General features: G+C 50.8%; 1 protein-coding gene across 8 annotated transcripts in view; it reads right to left on the bottom strand.

Annotated features, from left to right (window-relative positions):
* Positions 1-12,776, bottom strand: part of KALRN (kalirin RhoGEF kinase) — a 270,877-nt gene that overhangs the window by 130,810 nt on the left and 127,291 nt on the right. For 6 of the 8 annotated variants that reach the window (XM_040439928.1, XM_040439929.1, XM_040439930.1 and 3 more), the window contains exons 16-20: positions 7,795-7,914; positions 7,146-7,364; positions 6,891-7,043; positions 6,560-6,674; positions 1,417-1,532 (exon numbers count right to left, since the gene is read on the bottom strand). In XM_040439928.1, coding sequence (XP_040295862.1) covers positions 1,417-1,532; positions 6,560-6,674; positions 6,891-7,043; positions 7,146-7,364; positions 7,795-7,914 — 723 coding nt within the window. Of the gene's footprint in view, positions 1-1,416; positions 1,619-2,196; positions 2,275-2,894; positions 2,973-6,559; positions 6,675-6,890; positions 7,044-7,145; positions 7,365-7,794; positions 7,915-12,776 lie in introns of those variants that run through there. The other 2 variants (XM_040439933.1, XM_040439934.1) reach the window with 2 other exon arrangements.

Raw genomic sequence — 12,776 nt, 5'->3', positions numbered from 1 at the left:
ACATTCACAAATATACATTTCTGACATTCAAAAACAAAACAAAAACAAATCAGTGACCAATATAGCCACCTTTCTTTGCAAGGACACTCAAAAGCCTGCCATCCATGGATTCTGTCAGTGTTTTGATCTGTTCACCATCAACATTGCGTGCAGCAGCAACCACAGCCTCCCAGACACTGTTCAGAGAGGTGTACTGTTTTCCCTCCTTGTAAATCTCACATTTGATGATGGACCACAGGTTCTCAATGGGGTTCAGATCAGGTGAACAAGGAGGCCATGTCATTAGATTTTCTTCTTTTATACCCTTTCTTGCCAGCCACGCTGTGGAGTACTTGGACGCGTGTGATGGAGCATTGTCCTGCATGAAAATCATGTTTTTCGTGAAGGATGCAGACTTCTTCCTGTTCCGGTGTCTTCCAGAAATTGGCAGTAGGACTGGGAGTTGAGCTTGACTCCATTCTCAACCCGAAAAGGCCCCACAAGCTCATCTTTGATGATACCAGCCCAAACCAGTACTCCACCTCCACCTTGCTGGCGTCTGAGTCGGACTGGAGCTCTCTGCCCTTTACCAATCCAGCCACGGGCCCATCCATCTGGCCCATCAAGACTCACTCTCATTTCATCAGTCCATAAAACCTTAGAAAAATCAGTCTTGAGATATTTCTTGGCCCAGTCTTGACGTTTCAGCTTGTGTGTCTTGTTCAGTGGTGGTCGTCTTTCAGCCTTTCCTACCTTGGCCATGTCTCTGAGTATTGCACACCTTGTGCTTTTGGGCACTCCAGTGATGTTGCAGCTCTGAAATATGGCCAAACTGGTGGCAAGTGGCATCTTGGCAGCTGCACGCTTGACTTTTCTCAGTTCATGGGCAGTTATTTTGCGCCTTGGTTTTTCCACACGCTTCTTGCGACCCTGTTGACTATTTTGAATGAAACGCTTGATTGTTCGATAATCACGCTTCAGAAGCTTTGCAATTTTAAGAGTGCTGCATCCCTCTGCAAGATATCTCACTATTTTTGACTTTTCTGAGCCTGTCAAGTCCTTCTTTTGACCCATTTTGCCAAAGGAAAGGAAGTTGCCTAATAATTATGCACACCTGATATAGGGTGTTGATGTCATTAGACCACACCCCTTCTCATTACAGAGATGCACATCACCTAATATGCTTAATTGGTAGTAGGCTTTCAAGCCTATACAGCTTGGAGTAAGACAACATGCATAAAGAGGATGATGTGGTCAAAATACTAATTTGCCTAATAATTCTGTACAGGGTGTAATAGTGTAGGGTTATTCCATAGAGGAATGCCTGTGATGGCCTGTAATACTAGCTGTGACCAGCAGGTGGCAGAGGACTGTATAGAGCTCCAGCCTCATGGTGACTGTGAGGACGGCCCTGACTGAGGAGCTTGTATCACGTACCTGCTTGGCGCTTCTTTCAAAAACCACATACTGCTGGCACTGGTCCAGGCGCCTCTTCTTCAGGGTCCAGAAATGCAGCACTCGGTTCTCCCTCTGGAGCAGTTCACTTAGGATGGCTGCAAAATTCCACTGAAAAGTAAACTTCCCTGCACCTAAAATCCGTACATCCCTGGTACCCAACATATCCATACACCCCTGGTACCTGACACACCCAGCACCCTGACATATCCATACACCCCTGGTACCTGACACACCCAGCACCCTGACATATCCATACACCCCTGGTACCTGACATATCCATACACCCCTGGTACCTGACACACCCAGCACCCGACATATCCATACCCCCCTGGTACCTGACACACCCAGCACCCGACATATCCATACCCCCCTGGTACCTGACGCACCCAGCACCCGACATATCCATACACCCCTGGTACCTGACACACCCAGCACCCGACATATCCATACCCCCCTGGTACCTGACACACCCAGCACCCTGACATATCCATACCCCCCTGGTACCTGACACACCCAGCACCCTGACATATCCATACACCCCTGGTACCTGACACACCCAGCACCCGACATATCCATACCCCCCTGGTACCTGACACACCCAGCACCCTGACATATCCATACCCCCCTGGTACCTGACACACCCAGCACCCTGACATATCCATACACCCCTGGTACCTGACATATCCATACACCCCTGGTACCTGACACACCCAGCACCCGACATATCCATACCCCCCTGGTACCTGACACACCCAGCACCCGACATATCCATACATCCCTGGTACCCAACATATCCATACACCCCTGGTACCTGACATATCCATACACCCCTGGTACCTGACACACCCAGCACCCGACATATCCATACCCCCCTGGTACCTGACACACCCAGCACCCGACATATCCATACCCCCCTGGTACCTGACACACCCAGCACCCTGACATATCCATACCCCCCTGGTACCTGACACACCCAGCACCCGACATATCCATACCCCCCTGGTACCTGACACACCCAGCACCCGACATATCCATACCCCCCTGGTACCTGACACACCCAGCACCCTGACATATCCATACACCCCTGGTACCTGACATATCCATACCCCCCTGGTACCTGACACACCCAGCACCCGACATATCCATACCCCCCTGGTACCTGACACACCCAGCACCCTGACATATCCATACCCCCCTGGTACCTGACACACCCAGCACCCTGACATATCCATACACCCCTGGTACCTGACACACCCAGCACCCGACATATCCATACCCCCCTGGTACCTGACACACCCAGCACCCTGACATATCCATACCCCCCTGGTACCTGACACACCCAGCACCCTGACATATCCATACACCCCTGGTACCTGACATATCCATACACCCCTGGTACCTGACACACCCAGCACCCGACATATCCATACCCCCCTGGTACCTGACACACCCAGCACCCGACATATCCATACATCCCTGGTACCCAACATATCCATACACCCCTGGTACCTGACATATCCATACACCCCTGGTACCTGACACACCCAGCACCCGACATATCCATACCCCCCTGGTACCTGACACACCCAGCACCCGACATATCCATACCCCCCTGGTACCTGACACACCCAGCACCCTGACATATCCATACCCCCCTGGTACCTGACACACCCAGCACCCGACATATCCATACCCCCCTGGTACCTGACACACCCAGCACCCGACATATCCATACCCCCCTGGTACCTGACACACCCAGCACCCTGACATATCCATACACCCCTGGTACCTGACATATCCATACACCCCTGGTACCTGACATATCCATACCCCCACATATCAATAGAGATGGCCATGCGGTTCGCCCGGTGGTTGTTTCGCGGCGAACTTTGCTTGTGTGGGGTTCGCCGAATGGGCGAACATATGGTGATGTCCGCCGGCGCCATATTCTTTTACATTGTGAAGAACTTTGACCCATGACACATTGAGACGTTTCAGCACATGGACGCACCCCCTACCTTATAAATAAACCCGATCCGGCCGCCATTATACATTCAGTCTTCTGCCAGTGTAGGGAGAGGTTGCTGCGCGGAGCAGGGACAGACTGTTAGGGACACCAAACGCTGGCTAATAGGGCCACAAAGGTCCTTGTAAGGACTAGTACAGGTGCGCTATCGATAGGTGCGATACACTTATAATATACTTTCTATATAGTGCATTGTATTGTGCGGCAGGCGTGCGCGGTTCTGCTCCGATATCGCAGCTACACAGAGGGACAGACGCTATTGGGACAGATAATTTCTACGGCTGTGATTTACCAGTTGACCCCCAAAAAAGGGGGGAAAAAATGGCTTACAGTAAAATTGTTATTCAGTGACGGTATAATGCACCTCCAGCCGCATCATCACAGGGTCTTTTCTGTCAGGTGAATGACTAATGTTTGTGGCCCGCACTCCCGTGGCCTAAAATAACATTTCCTAGGCTCCGTCAGGGCACATTTCAGAGAGTTTCCCTTTAAGACGCATAAAAATGGCCCCTGATTAAGATACATATTTTTTGTGGGAATGTTTGCCACTGACCCCCTCTGGTCCGTGTCCGTGTTGGGGGACGACCTCTGCACTTATAGGAAGTGGTTCTTGGCTGCAAATATGAGCTGAAGGTTTTTCAGGTTCGTCTGCCATTAAAGTGAATGGGGCCGCCGCGAACGCGTGATTCACGAAGATCTGATCGCGTTCATGAAATGTCCCGGCCGATGTTCGTCCATCACTACATATCCATACACCCCTGGTACCCAACACACCCAGCACCCCCACATAGCAATACACTCCTGGTACCCCACCATGCCGTATCGGTACACTCCTGGTACCCCACCATGCCGTATCGGTACACTCCTGGTACCCCACCATGCCGTATCGGTACACTCCTGGTACCCCGCCCTGCCGTATCGGTACACTCCTGGTACCCCACCCTGCCGTATCGGTACACTCCTGGTACCCCACCCTGACGTATCGGTACACTCCTGGTACCCCACCATGCCGTATCGGTACACTCCTGGTACCCCACCCTGCCGTATCGGTACACTCCTGGTACCCAATCATGCCGTATCGGTACACTCCCGGTACCCCACCCTGACGTATCGGTACACTCCTGGTACCCCACCCTGCCGTATCAATACACTCCTGGTACCCCACCCTGCCGTATCGGTACACTCCTGGTACCCCACCCTGCCGTATCAATACACTCCTGGTACCCCACCCTGCCGTATCAATACACTCCCGGTACCCCACCCTGACGTATCAATACACTCCTGGTACCCCGCCCTGCCGTATCGGTACACTCCTGGTACCCCACCCTGACGTATCGGTACACTCCTGGTACCCCACCCTGCCGTATCAATACACTCCTGGTACCCCGCCCTGCCGTATCGGTACACTCCTGGTACCCCGCCCTGCCGTATCGGTACACTCCTGGTACCCCACCCTGCCGTATCGGTACACTCCTGGTACCCAATCATGCCGTATCGGTACACTCCCGGTACCCCACCCTGACGTATCGGTACACTCCTGGTACCCCACCATGCCGTATCGGTACACTCCTGGTACCCCGCCCTGCCGTATCGGTACACTCCTGGTACCCCACCCTGCCGTATCGGTACACTCCTGGTACCCCGCCCTGCCGTATCGGTACACTCCTGGTACCCACCCTGACGTATCGGTACACTCCTGGTACCCCACCCTGACGTATCAGTACACTCCTGGTACCCCACCCTGCCGTATCAATACACTCCTGGTACCCACCCTGCCGTATCGATACACTCCTGGTACCCCACCCTGCCGTATCAATACACTCCTGGTACCCACCCTGCCGTATCGGTACACTCCTGGTACCCCACCCTGCCGTATCAATACACTCCTGGTACCCCACCCTGCCGTATCGGTACACTCCTGGTCCTGGTACCCACCATGCCGTATCAATACACTCCTGGTACCCACCATGCCGTATCAATACACTCCTGGTACCCACCATGCCGTATCAATACACTCCTGGTACCCACCATGCCGTATCGGTACACTCCTGGTACCCCACCCTGCCGTATCAATACACTCCTGGTACCCACCCTGCCGTATCAATACACTCCTGGTACCCCACCCTGCCGTATTGGTACAGTCCTGGTACCCCGCCCTGCCGTATCAATACACTCCTGGTACCCACCCTGCCGTATCGGTACAGTCCTGGTACCCCACCCTGCCGTATTGGTACACTCCTGGTACCCCGCCCTGCCGTATCAATACACTCCTGGTACCCACCCTGCCGTATCGGTACACTCCTGGTACCCCACCCTGCCGTATCAATACACTCCTGGTACCCACCCTGCCGTATTGGTACACTCCTGGTACCCCGCCCTGCCGTATCAATACACTCCTGGTACCCCACCCTGCCGTATTGGTACACTCCTGGTACCCACCCTGCCGTCTCGGTACAGTCCTGGTACCCCACCCTGCCGTATTGGTACACTCCTGGTACCCCGCCCTGCCGTATCAATACACTCCTGGTACCCATCCTGCCGTATCAATACACTCCTGGTACCCCACCCTGCCGTATTGGTACAGTCCTGGTACCCCACATACCCAGCACAGACTTTGGGGGGGGATTAATGGTTTCATCTGAACCCAATATCTGTTGCACACCGTTAACTGACTGGCAGTCTAATCCGGGAGAGTGCGGTCTGATATAGGAGACATGCGGGCACACGCTGACATCCTGCCAGCAATCTCTATGGCACCTAAATAGGATCTGCCGCGCGTTTCTGGCATTACCAGTAATCTCTTCCGTTCTGCAGCTTAACATCAGCTAATCCAATAAAATGCCGGACTCCGGAGCTGCGATCATTAACAATTCAGGGAAAATCTCCAGAACCCCTGGAGCCAATGGAGGGCTGAGCGCAGACGCGTTTCATGCCGGGTAGTCACCTGACACAGTGAGGAGAAGAGGGGTCTCTATGGGGCGCAGAAGGCTGGACATGACCCCCACACTACTGACCCCCATGAACCACATCCGGCGCCCCCTGCAGTCCAGGAAGAGAGGTCAGACATGGCTGCTCCATGTGTTGGGGCACACTTACCTTTGACCTGTTGTTCGGGCCCTCGGGTATGCGGGGCCACTCCCGGCATGCTGACATTGTTACGGTGAATATATTTTAAGAAAACCTCGGCGTTTCTCCGCGCCAATGTGCAAGCCTGCAGAGGGGAGAGAAATCACAGGCAAAATAACAAGGCGAGAGGCACACGGACCGCACAGGGGCCCCTGATGCAGACACATGCTGCCCCTTATAATGCAGGTCTGTACAAGAGGGTAATTTAGTCGGGTTCTATAAGCCCCGCCCACATATCGGGGTCGGTTATTCATGGGGTAGATGAGGAGCGGGACCCTCCCCTGAATATGGCCCCCCTCACCTTGAGGAAGGCTTCCTTCTGTTCCAAGTGCTTGCTGATCAGTGGCATCACGTGGTCCCCGTCGGAGGTCACTGGCCCCAGTTTATCGTGTCCGCGGCACCAGTCCTCGTCCCTGCGGTATTCCTGCTCCAGACTTTCCAGGACGCTGCACACCTAGATCAGGACGGCAGAAAATAAATGAGAGCGCCCAGGAGGAGCGGCCCCTGAGACCGCCAATGCAATCGCCCCTGCCCCAAATATACGGGTGCTCCTGACCTGCTCAGATGTTTTGTAGAAGGCCACCGAGGCATTGACCAGCTTCAACCGATCCTCCATCTTCAGCATCAGCTGCTGCCAGTGCATGGCCACCTTCTCTGCGCACTCCCTGATGGCGTCAGCGTCATAGTGGCCGGCCTGGAGCAGCGCCTCAGCCTTCTGCTGCACCTGCAGGGCGCTCTGATGCGTCTTCTGTAAGGAGCTGGCGTGGAAGAGAGACTGTGCCAAGAGAACAGAGAGCTGAGAAACGAGGCACCACAAGACGCCTCACTGTCTCTACACTGCAGGGGGCGCCAAACAGTCTTCTGTAAGGAGCTGGCGTGGAAGAGAGACTGTGCCAAGAGAACAGAGAGCTGAGAAACGAGGCACGGCGAGGCACCACGAGACGCCCCACTGTCTCTACACACAGTCTTCTGTAAGGAGCTGGCGTGGAAGAGAGACTGTGCCAAGAGAACAGAGAGCTGAGAAATGAGGCACCACGAGGCACCACGAGACGCCTCACTGTCTCTACACTGCAGGACAGTTATTACTATTACAGTGTCAAGGGGAAAGCTGCTTATAGGGCAGCCATACGCAGGCTATTGCTCCCTGCTATGTTACGATGGGTAATGCTCTGCCGCGCCCTCTCCCCCGCCCGCCATCCGCTCACCTCAATCGCCATCTGGAACTGCTCATGTTCCCTCTGGAGCTGTTCGGCCTCTGACAACGAGCTGGCGTTCACCAGGCTGGCGTTCAACATGGACTCTCCATTGCGGATCCATCCCAACACCTGGAAGAGAGACGACATGTCCCCCGTCACTGACAACCTCCTCCCCGGAAGCTGAACCTTCAGGTTTGTCAGAGGCTTGAGGCCGACCATTCAGGACTGTAACTGGATAGTGTGACAACCAACAGAGCGGCTACCACAGCCAGACAGGGGTTGTCAGTGCGAGATATGGCGGCATATGGAGACAGCAGGGTCTGAACATCTCGTAAGACCCCATCTACAGGGGACCTCTGGGGCCAGAACCTCCCACAATCTGAGGGGACGGCTGGACCCAGTCAGGACTGGACGTGGGAGACATGGCTCCGGCTTCATCTGATTGGGGGCCACAGCCCGGACTCATCGTCCAGATTCCCAATCTTTGTCAGTTGTGTCCTCAGATGTAAGACAGGAGCCGAGAGGGAAGGCCCAATGGAGATCTCAGGGCGACCGACGAGACAAAGGAAAAGCATCACCCCCCCAATAATGTGTAATAAGACCCCCAGTCCTCCTGGTATAATACACAGGGGTGTAATAAGACCCCCAGTCCTCCTAATATAATACACAGGGGAGTAATAAGACCCCCAGTCCTCCTAATATAATACACAGGGGAGTAATAAGACCCCCAGTCCTCCTAATATAATACACAGGGGTGTAATAAGACCCCCAGTCCTCCTAATATAATACACATGGGTGTAATAAGACCCCCAGTCCTCCTAATATAATACACAGGGGTGTAATAAGACCCCCAGTCCTCCAAATATAATACACAGGGGAGTAATAAGACCCCCAGTCCTCCTGGTATAATACACAGGGGAGTAATAAGACCCCCAGTCCTCCTGATATAATACACAGGGGAGTAATAAGACCCCCAGTCCTCCAAATATAATACACAGGGGTGTAATAAGACCCCCAGTCCTCCTAATATAATACACAGGGGAGTAATAAGACCCCCAGTCCTCCAAATATAATACACAGGGGAGTAATAAGACCCCCAGTCCTCCTGGTATAATACACAGGGGAGTAATAAGACCCCCAGTCCTCCTAATATAATACACAGGGGTGTAATAAGACCCTAAGTCATCCTAATATAATACACAGGGGTGTAATAAGACCCTCAGTCCTCCTAATATAATACACAGGGGAGTAATAAGACCCCCAGTCCTCCTGGTATAATACACAGGGGAAAAATAAGACCCCCAGTCCCCCTAATATAATACACAGGGGTGTAATAAGACCCCCAATCCTCCTGGTATAATACACAGGGGAGTAATAAGACCCCCAGTCCCCCTAATATAATACACAGGGGAGTAATAAGACCCCCAGTCCTCCTGGTATAATACACAGGGGAGTAATAAGACCCTTAGTCCTCCTAATATAATACACAGGGGAGTAATAAGACCCCCAGTCCTCCTGATATAATACACAGGGGAGTAATAAGACCCCCAGTCCTAATATAATACACAGGGGAGTAATAAGACCCCCAGTCCTCCAAATATAATACACAGGGGAGTAATAAGACCCCCAGTCCTCCTGGTATAATACACAGGGGAGTAATAAGACCCCCAGTCCTCCTAATATAATACACAGGGGTGTAATAAGACCCTAAGTCATCCTAATATAATACACAGGGGTGTAATAAGACCCTCAGTCCTCCTAATATAATACACAGGGGAGTAATAAGACCCCCAGTCCTCCTGGTATAATACACAGGGGAAAAATAAGACCCCCAGTCCCCCTAATATAATACACAGGGGTGTAATAAGACCCCCAATCCTCCTGGTATAATACACAGGGGAGTAATAAGACCCCCAGTCCCCCTAATATAATACACAGGGGAGTAATAAGACCCCCAGTCCTCCTGGTATAATACACAGGGGAGTAATAAGACCCTTAGTCCTCCTAATATAATACACAGGGGAGTAATAAGACCCCCAGTCCTCCTAATATAATACACAGGGGTGTAATAAGACCCCCAGTCCTCCTGATATAATACACAGGGGTGTAATAAGACCCCCAGTCCTCCTGGTATAATACACAGGGGTGTAATAAGACCCCCAGTCCTCCTGGTATAATACACAGGGGTGCAATAAGACTCCCAGTCCTCCTGATATAATAGACAGGGGTGTAATAAGACCCCCAGTCCTCCAAATATAATACACAGGGGTGTAATAAGACCCCCAGTCCTCCAAATATAATACACAGGGATGTAATAAGACCCCCAGTCCTCCAAATATAATACACAGGGGTGTAATAAGACCCCCAGTCCTCCTAATATAATACACAGGGGAGTAATAAGACCCCCAGTCCTCCTAATATAATACACAGGGGAGTAATAAGACCCCCAGTCCTCCTAATATAATACACAGGGGAGTAATAAGACCCCCAGTCCTCCTAATATAATACACAGGGGAGTAATAAGACCCCCAGTCCTCCAAATATAATACACAGGGGTGTAATAAGACCCCCAGTCCTCCAAATATAACACACAGGGGTGTAATAAGACCCCCAGTCCTCCAAATATAATACACAGGGGAGTAATAAGACCCTCAGTCCTCCTAATATAATACACAGGGGTGTAATAAGACCCCCAGTCCTCCTAATATAATACACAAGGGAGTAATAAGACCCTAAGTCATCCTAATATAATACACAGGGGAGTAATAAGACCCCCAGTCCTCCTAATATAATACACAGGGGTGTAATAAGACCCTCAGTCCTCCTAATATAATACACAGGGGAGTAATAAGACCCCCAGTCCTCCTGGTATAATACACAGGGGAGTAATAAGACCCCCAGTCCCCCTAATATAATACACAGGGGTGTAATAAGACCCCCAATCCTCCTGGTATAATACACAGGGGAGTAATAAGACCCCCAGTCCCCCTAATATAATACACAGGGGTGTAATAAGACCCTCAGTCCTCCTAATATAATACACAGGGGAGTAATAAGACCCCCAGTCCTCCTGGTATAATACACAGGGGAGTAATAAGACCCTCAGTCCTCCTAATATAATACACAGGGGTGTAATAAGACCCCCAGTCCTCCTGATATAATACACAGGGGTGTAATAAGACCCCCAGTCCTCCTGGTATAATACACAGGGGTGTAATAAGACCCCCAGTCCTCCTGGTATAATACACAGGGGTGCAATAAGACTCCCAGTCCTCCTGATATAATACACAGGGGTGTAATAAGACCCCCAGTCCTCCAAATATAATACACAGGGGTGTAATAAGACCCCCAGTCCTCCAAATATAATACACAGGGATGTAATAAGACCCCCAGTCCTCCTAATATAATACACAGGGGAGTAATAAGACCCCCAGTCCTCCTAATATAATACACAGGGGAGTAATAAGACCCCCAGTCCTCCTAATATAATACACAGGGGAGTAATAAGACCCCCAGTCCTCCTAATATAATACACAGGGGAGTAATAAGACCCCCAGTCCTCCTAATATAATACACAGGGGAGTAATAAGACCCCCAGTCCTCCAAATATAATACACAGGGGTGTAATAAGACCCCCAGTCCTCCAAATATAATACACAGGGGTGTAATAAGACCCCCAGTCCTCCAAATATAATACACATGGGTGTAATAAGACCCCCAGTCCTCCTAATATAATACACAGGGGAGTAATAAGACCCCAAGTCCTCCTGATATAATACACAGGGGTGTAATAAGACCCCCAGTCCTCCTGATATAATACACAGGGGAGTAATAAGACCCCCAGTCCTCCTGATATAATACACAGGGGAGTAATAAGACCCCCAGTCCTCCTAATATAATACACAGGGGAGTAATAAGACCCCCAGTCCTCCTAATATAATACACAGGGGACTAATAAGACCCTCAGTCCTCCTAATATAATACACAGGGGAGTAATAAGACCCCCAGTCCTCCTAATATAATACACAGGGGTGTAATAAGACCCCCAGTCGGCCTAATATAATACACAGGGGTGTAATAAGACCCCCAGTCCTCCTAATATAATACACAGGGGAGTAATAAGACCCCCAGTCCTCCTAATATAATACACAGGGGAGTAATAAGACCCCCAGTCCTCCTAATATAATACACAGGGGAGTAATAAGACCCCCAGTCCTCCAAATATAATACACAGGGGTGTAATAAGACCCCCAGTCCTCCTAATATAATACACAGGGGTGTAATAAGACCCCCAGTCCTCCTGATATAATGCACAGGGGTGTAATAAGACCCCCAGTTCTCCTGATATAATACACAGGGGAGTAATAAGACCCTCAGTCCTCCTAATATAATACACAGGGGTGTAATAAGACCCTCAGTCCTCCTAATATAATACACAGGGGAGTAATAAGACCCCCAGTCCTCCTAATATAATAAACAGGGGAGTAATAAGACCCCCAGTCCTACTAATATAATACACAGGGGACTAATAAGACCCTCAGTCCTACTAATATAATACACAGGGGACTAATAAGACCCTCAGTCCTCCTAATATAATACACAGGGGAGTAATAAGACCCCCAGTCCTCCTAATATAATACACAGGGGAGTAATAAGACCCCCAGTCCTCCTAATATAATACACAGGGGTGTAATAAGACCCCCAGTCCTCCTAATATAATACACAGGGGTGTAATAAGACCCCCAGTCCTCCTAATATAATACACAGGGGTGTAATCAGACGCCCAGTCCTCCTAATATAATACACAGGGGTGTAATAAGACCCCCAGTCCTTCTAATATAATACACAGGGGAGTAATAAGACCCCCAGTCCTCCTGATACAATAAACAGGGGAGTAATAAGACCCTCAGTCTTCCTAATATAATACACAGGGGGGTAATAAGACCCCCAGTCCTCCTGATATAATACACAGGGGAGTAATAAGACCCCCA

This window comes from Bufo bufo, chromosome 7, assembly GCF_905171765.1.
Source record: "Bufo bufo chromosome 7, aBufBuf1.1, whole genome shotgun sequence".
Lineage (NCBI taxonomy): Eukaryota > Metazoa > Chordata > Amphibia > Anura > Bufonidae > Bufo > Bufo bufo.
This window is presented reverse-complemented; position numbering and strand designations above follow the sequence as displayed.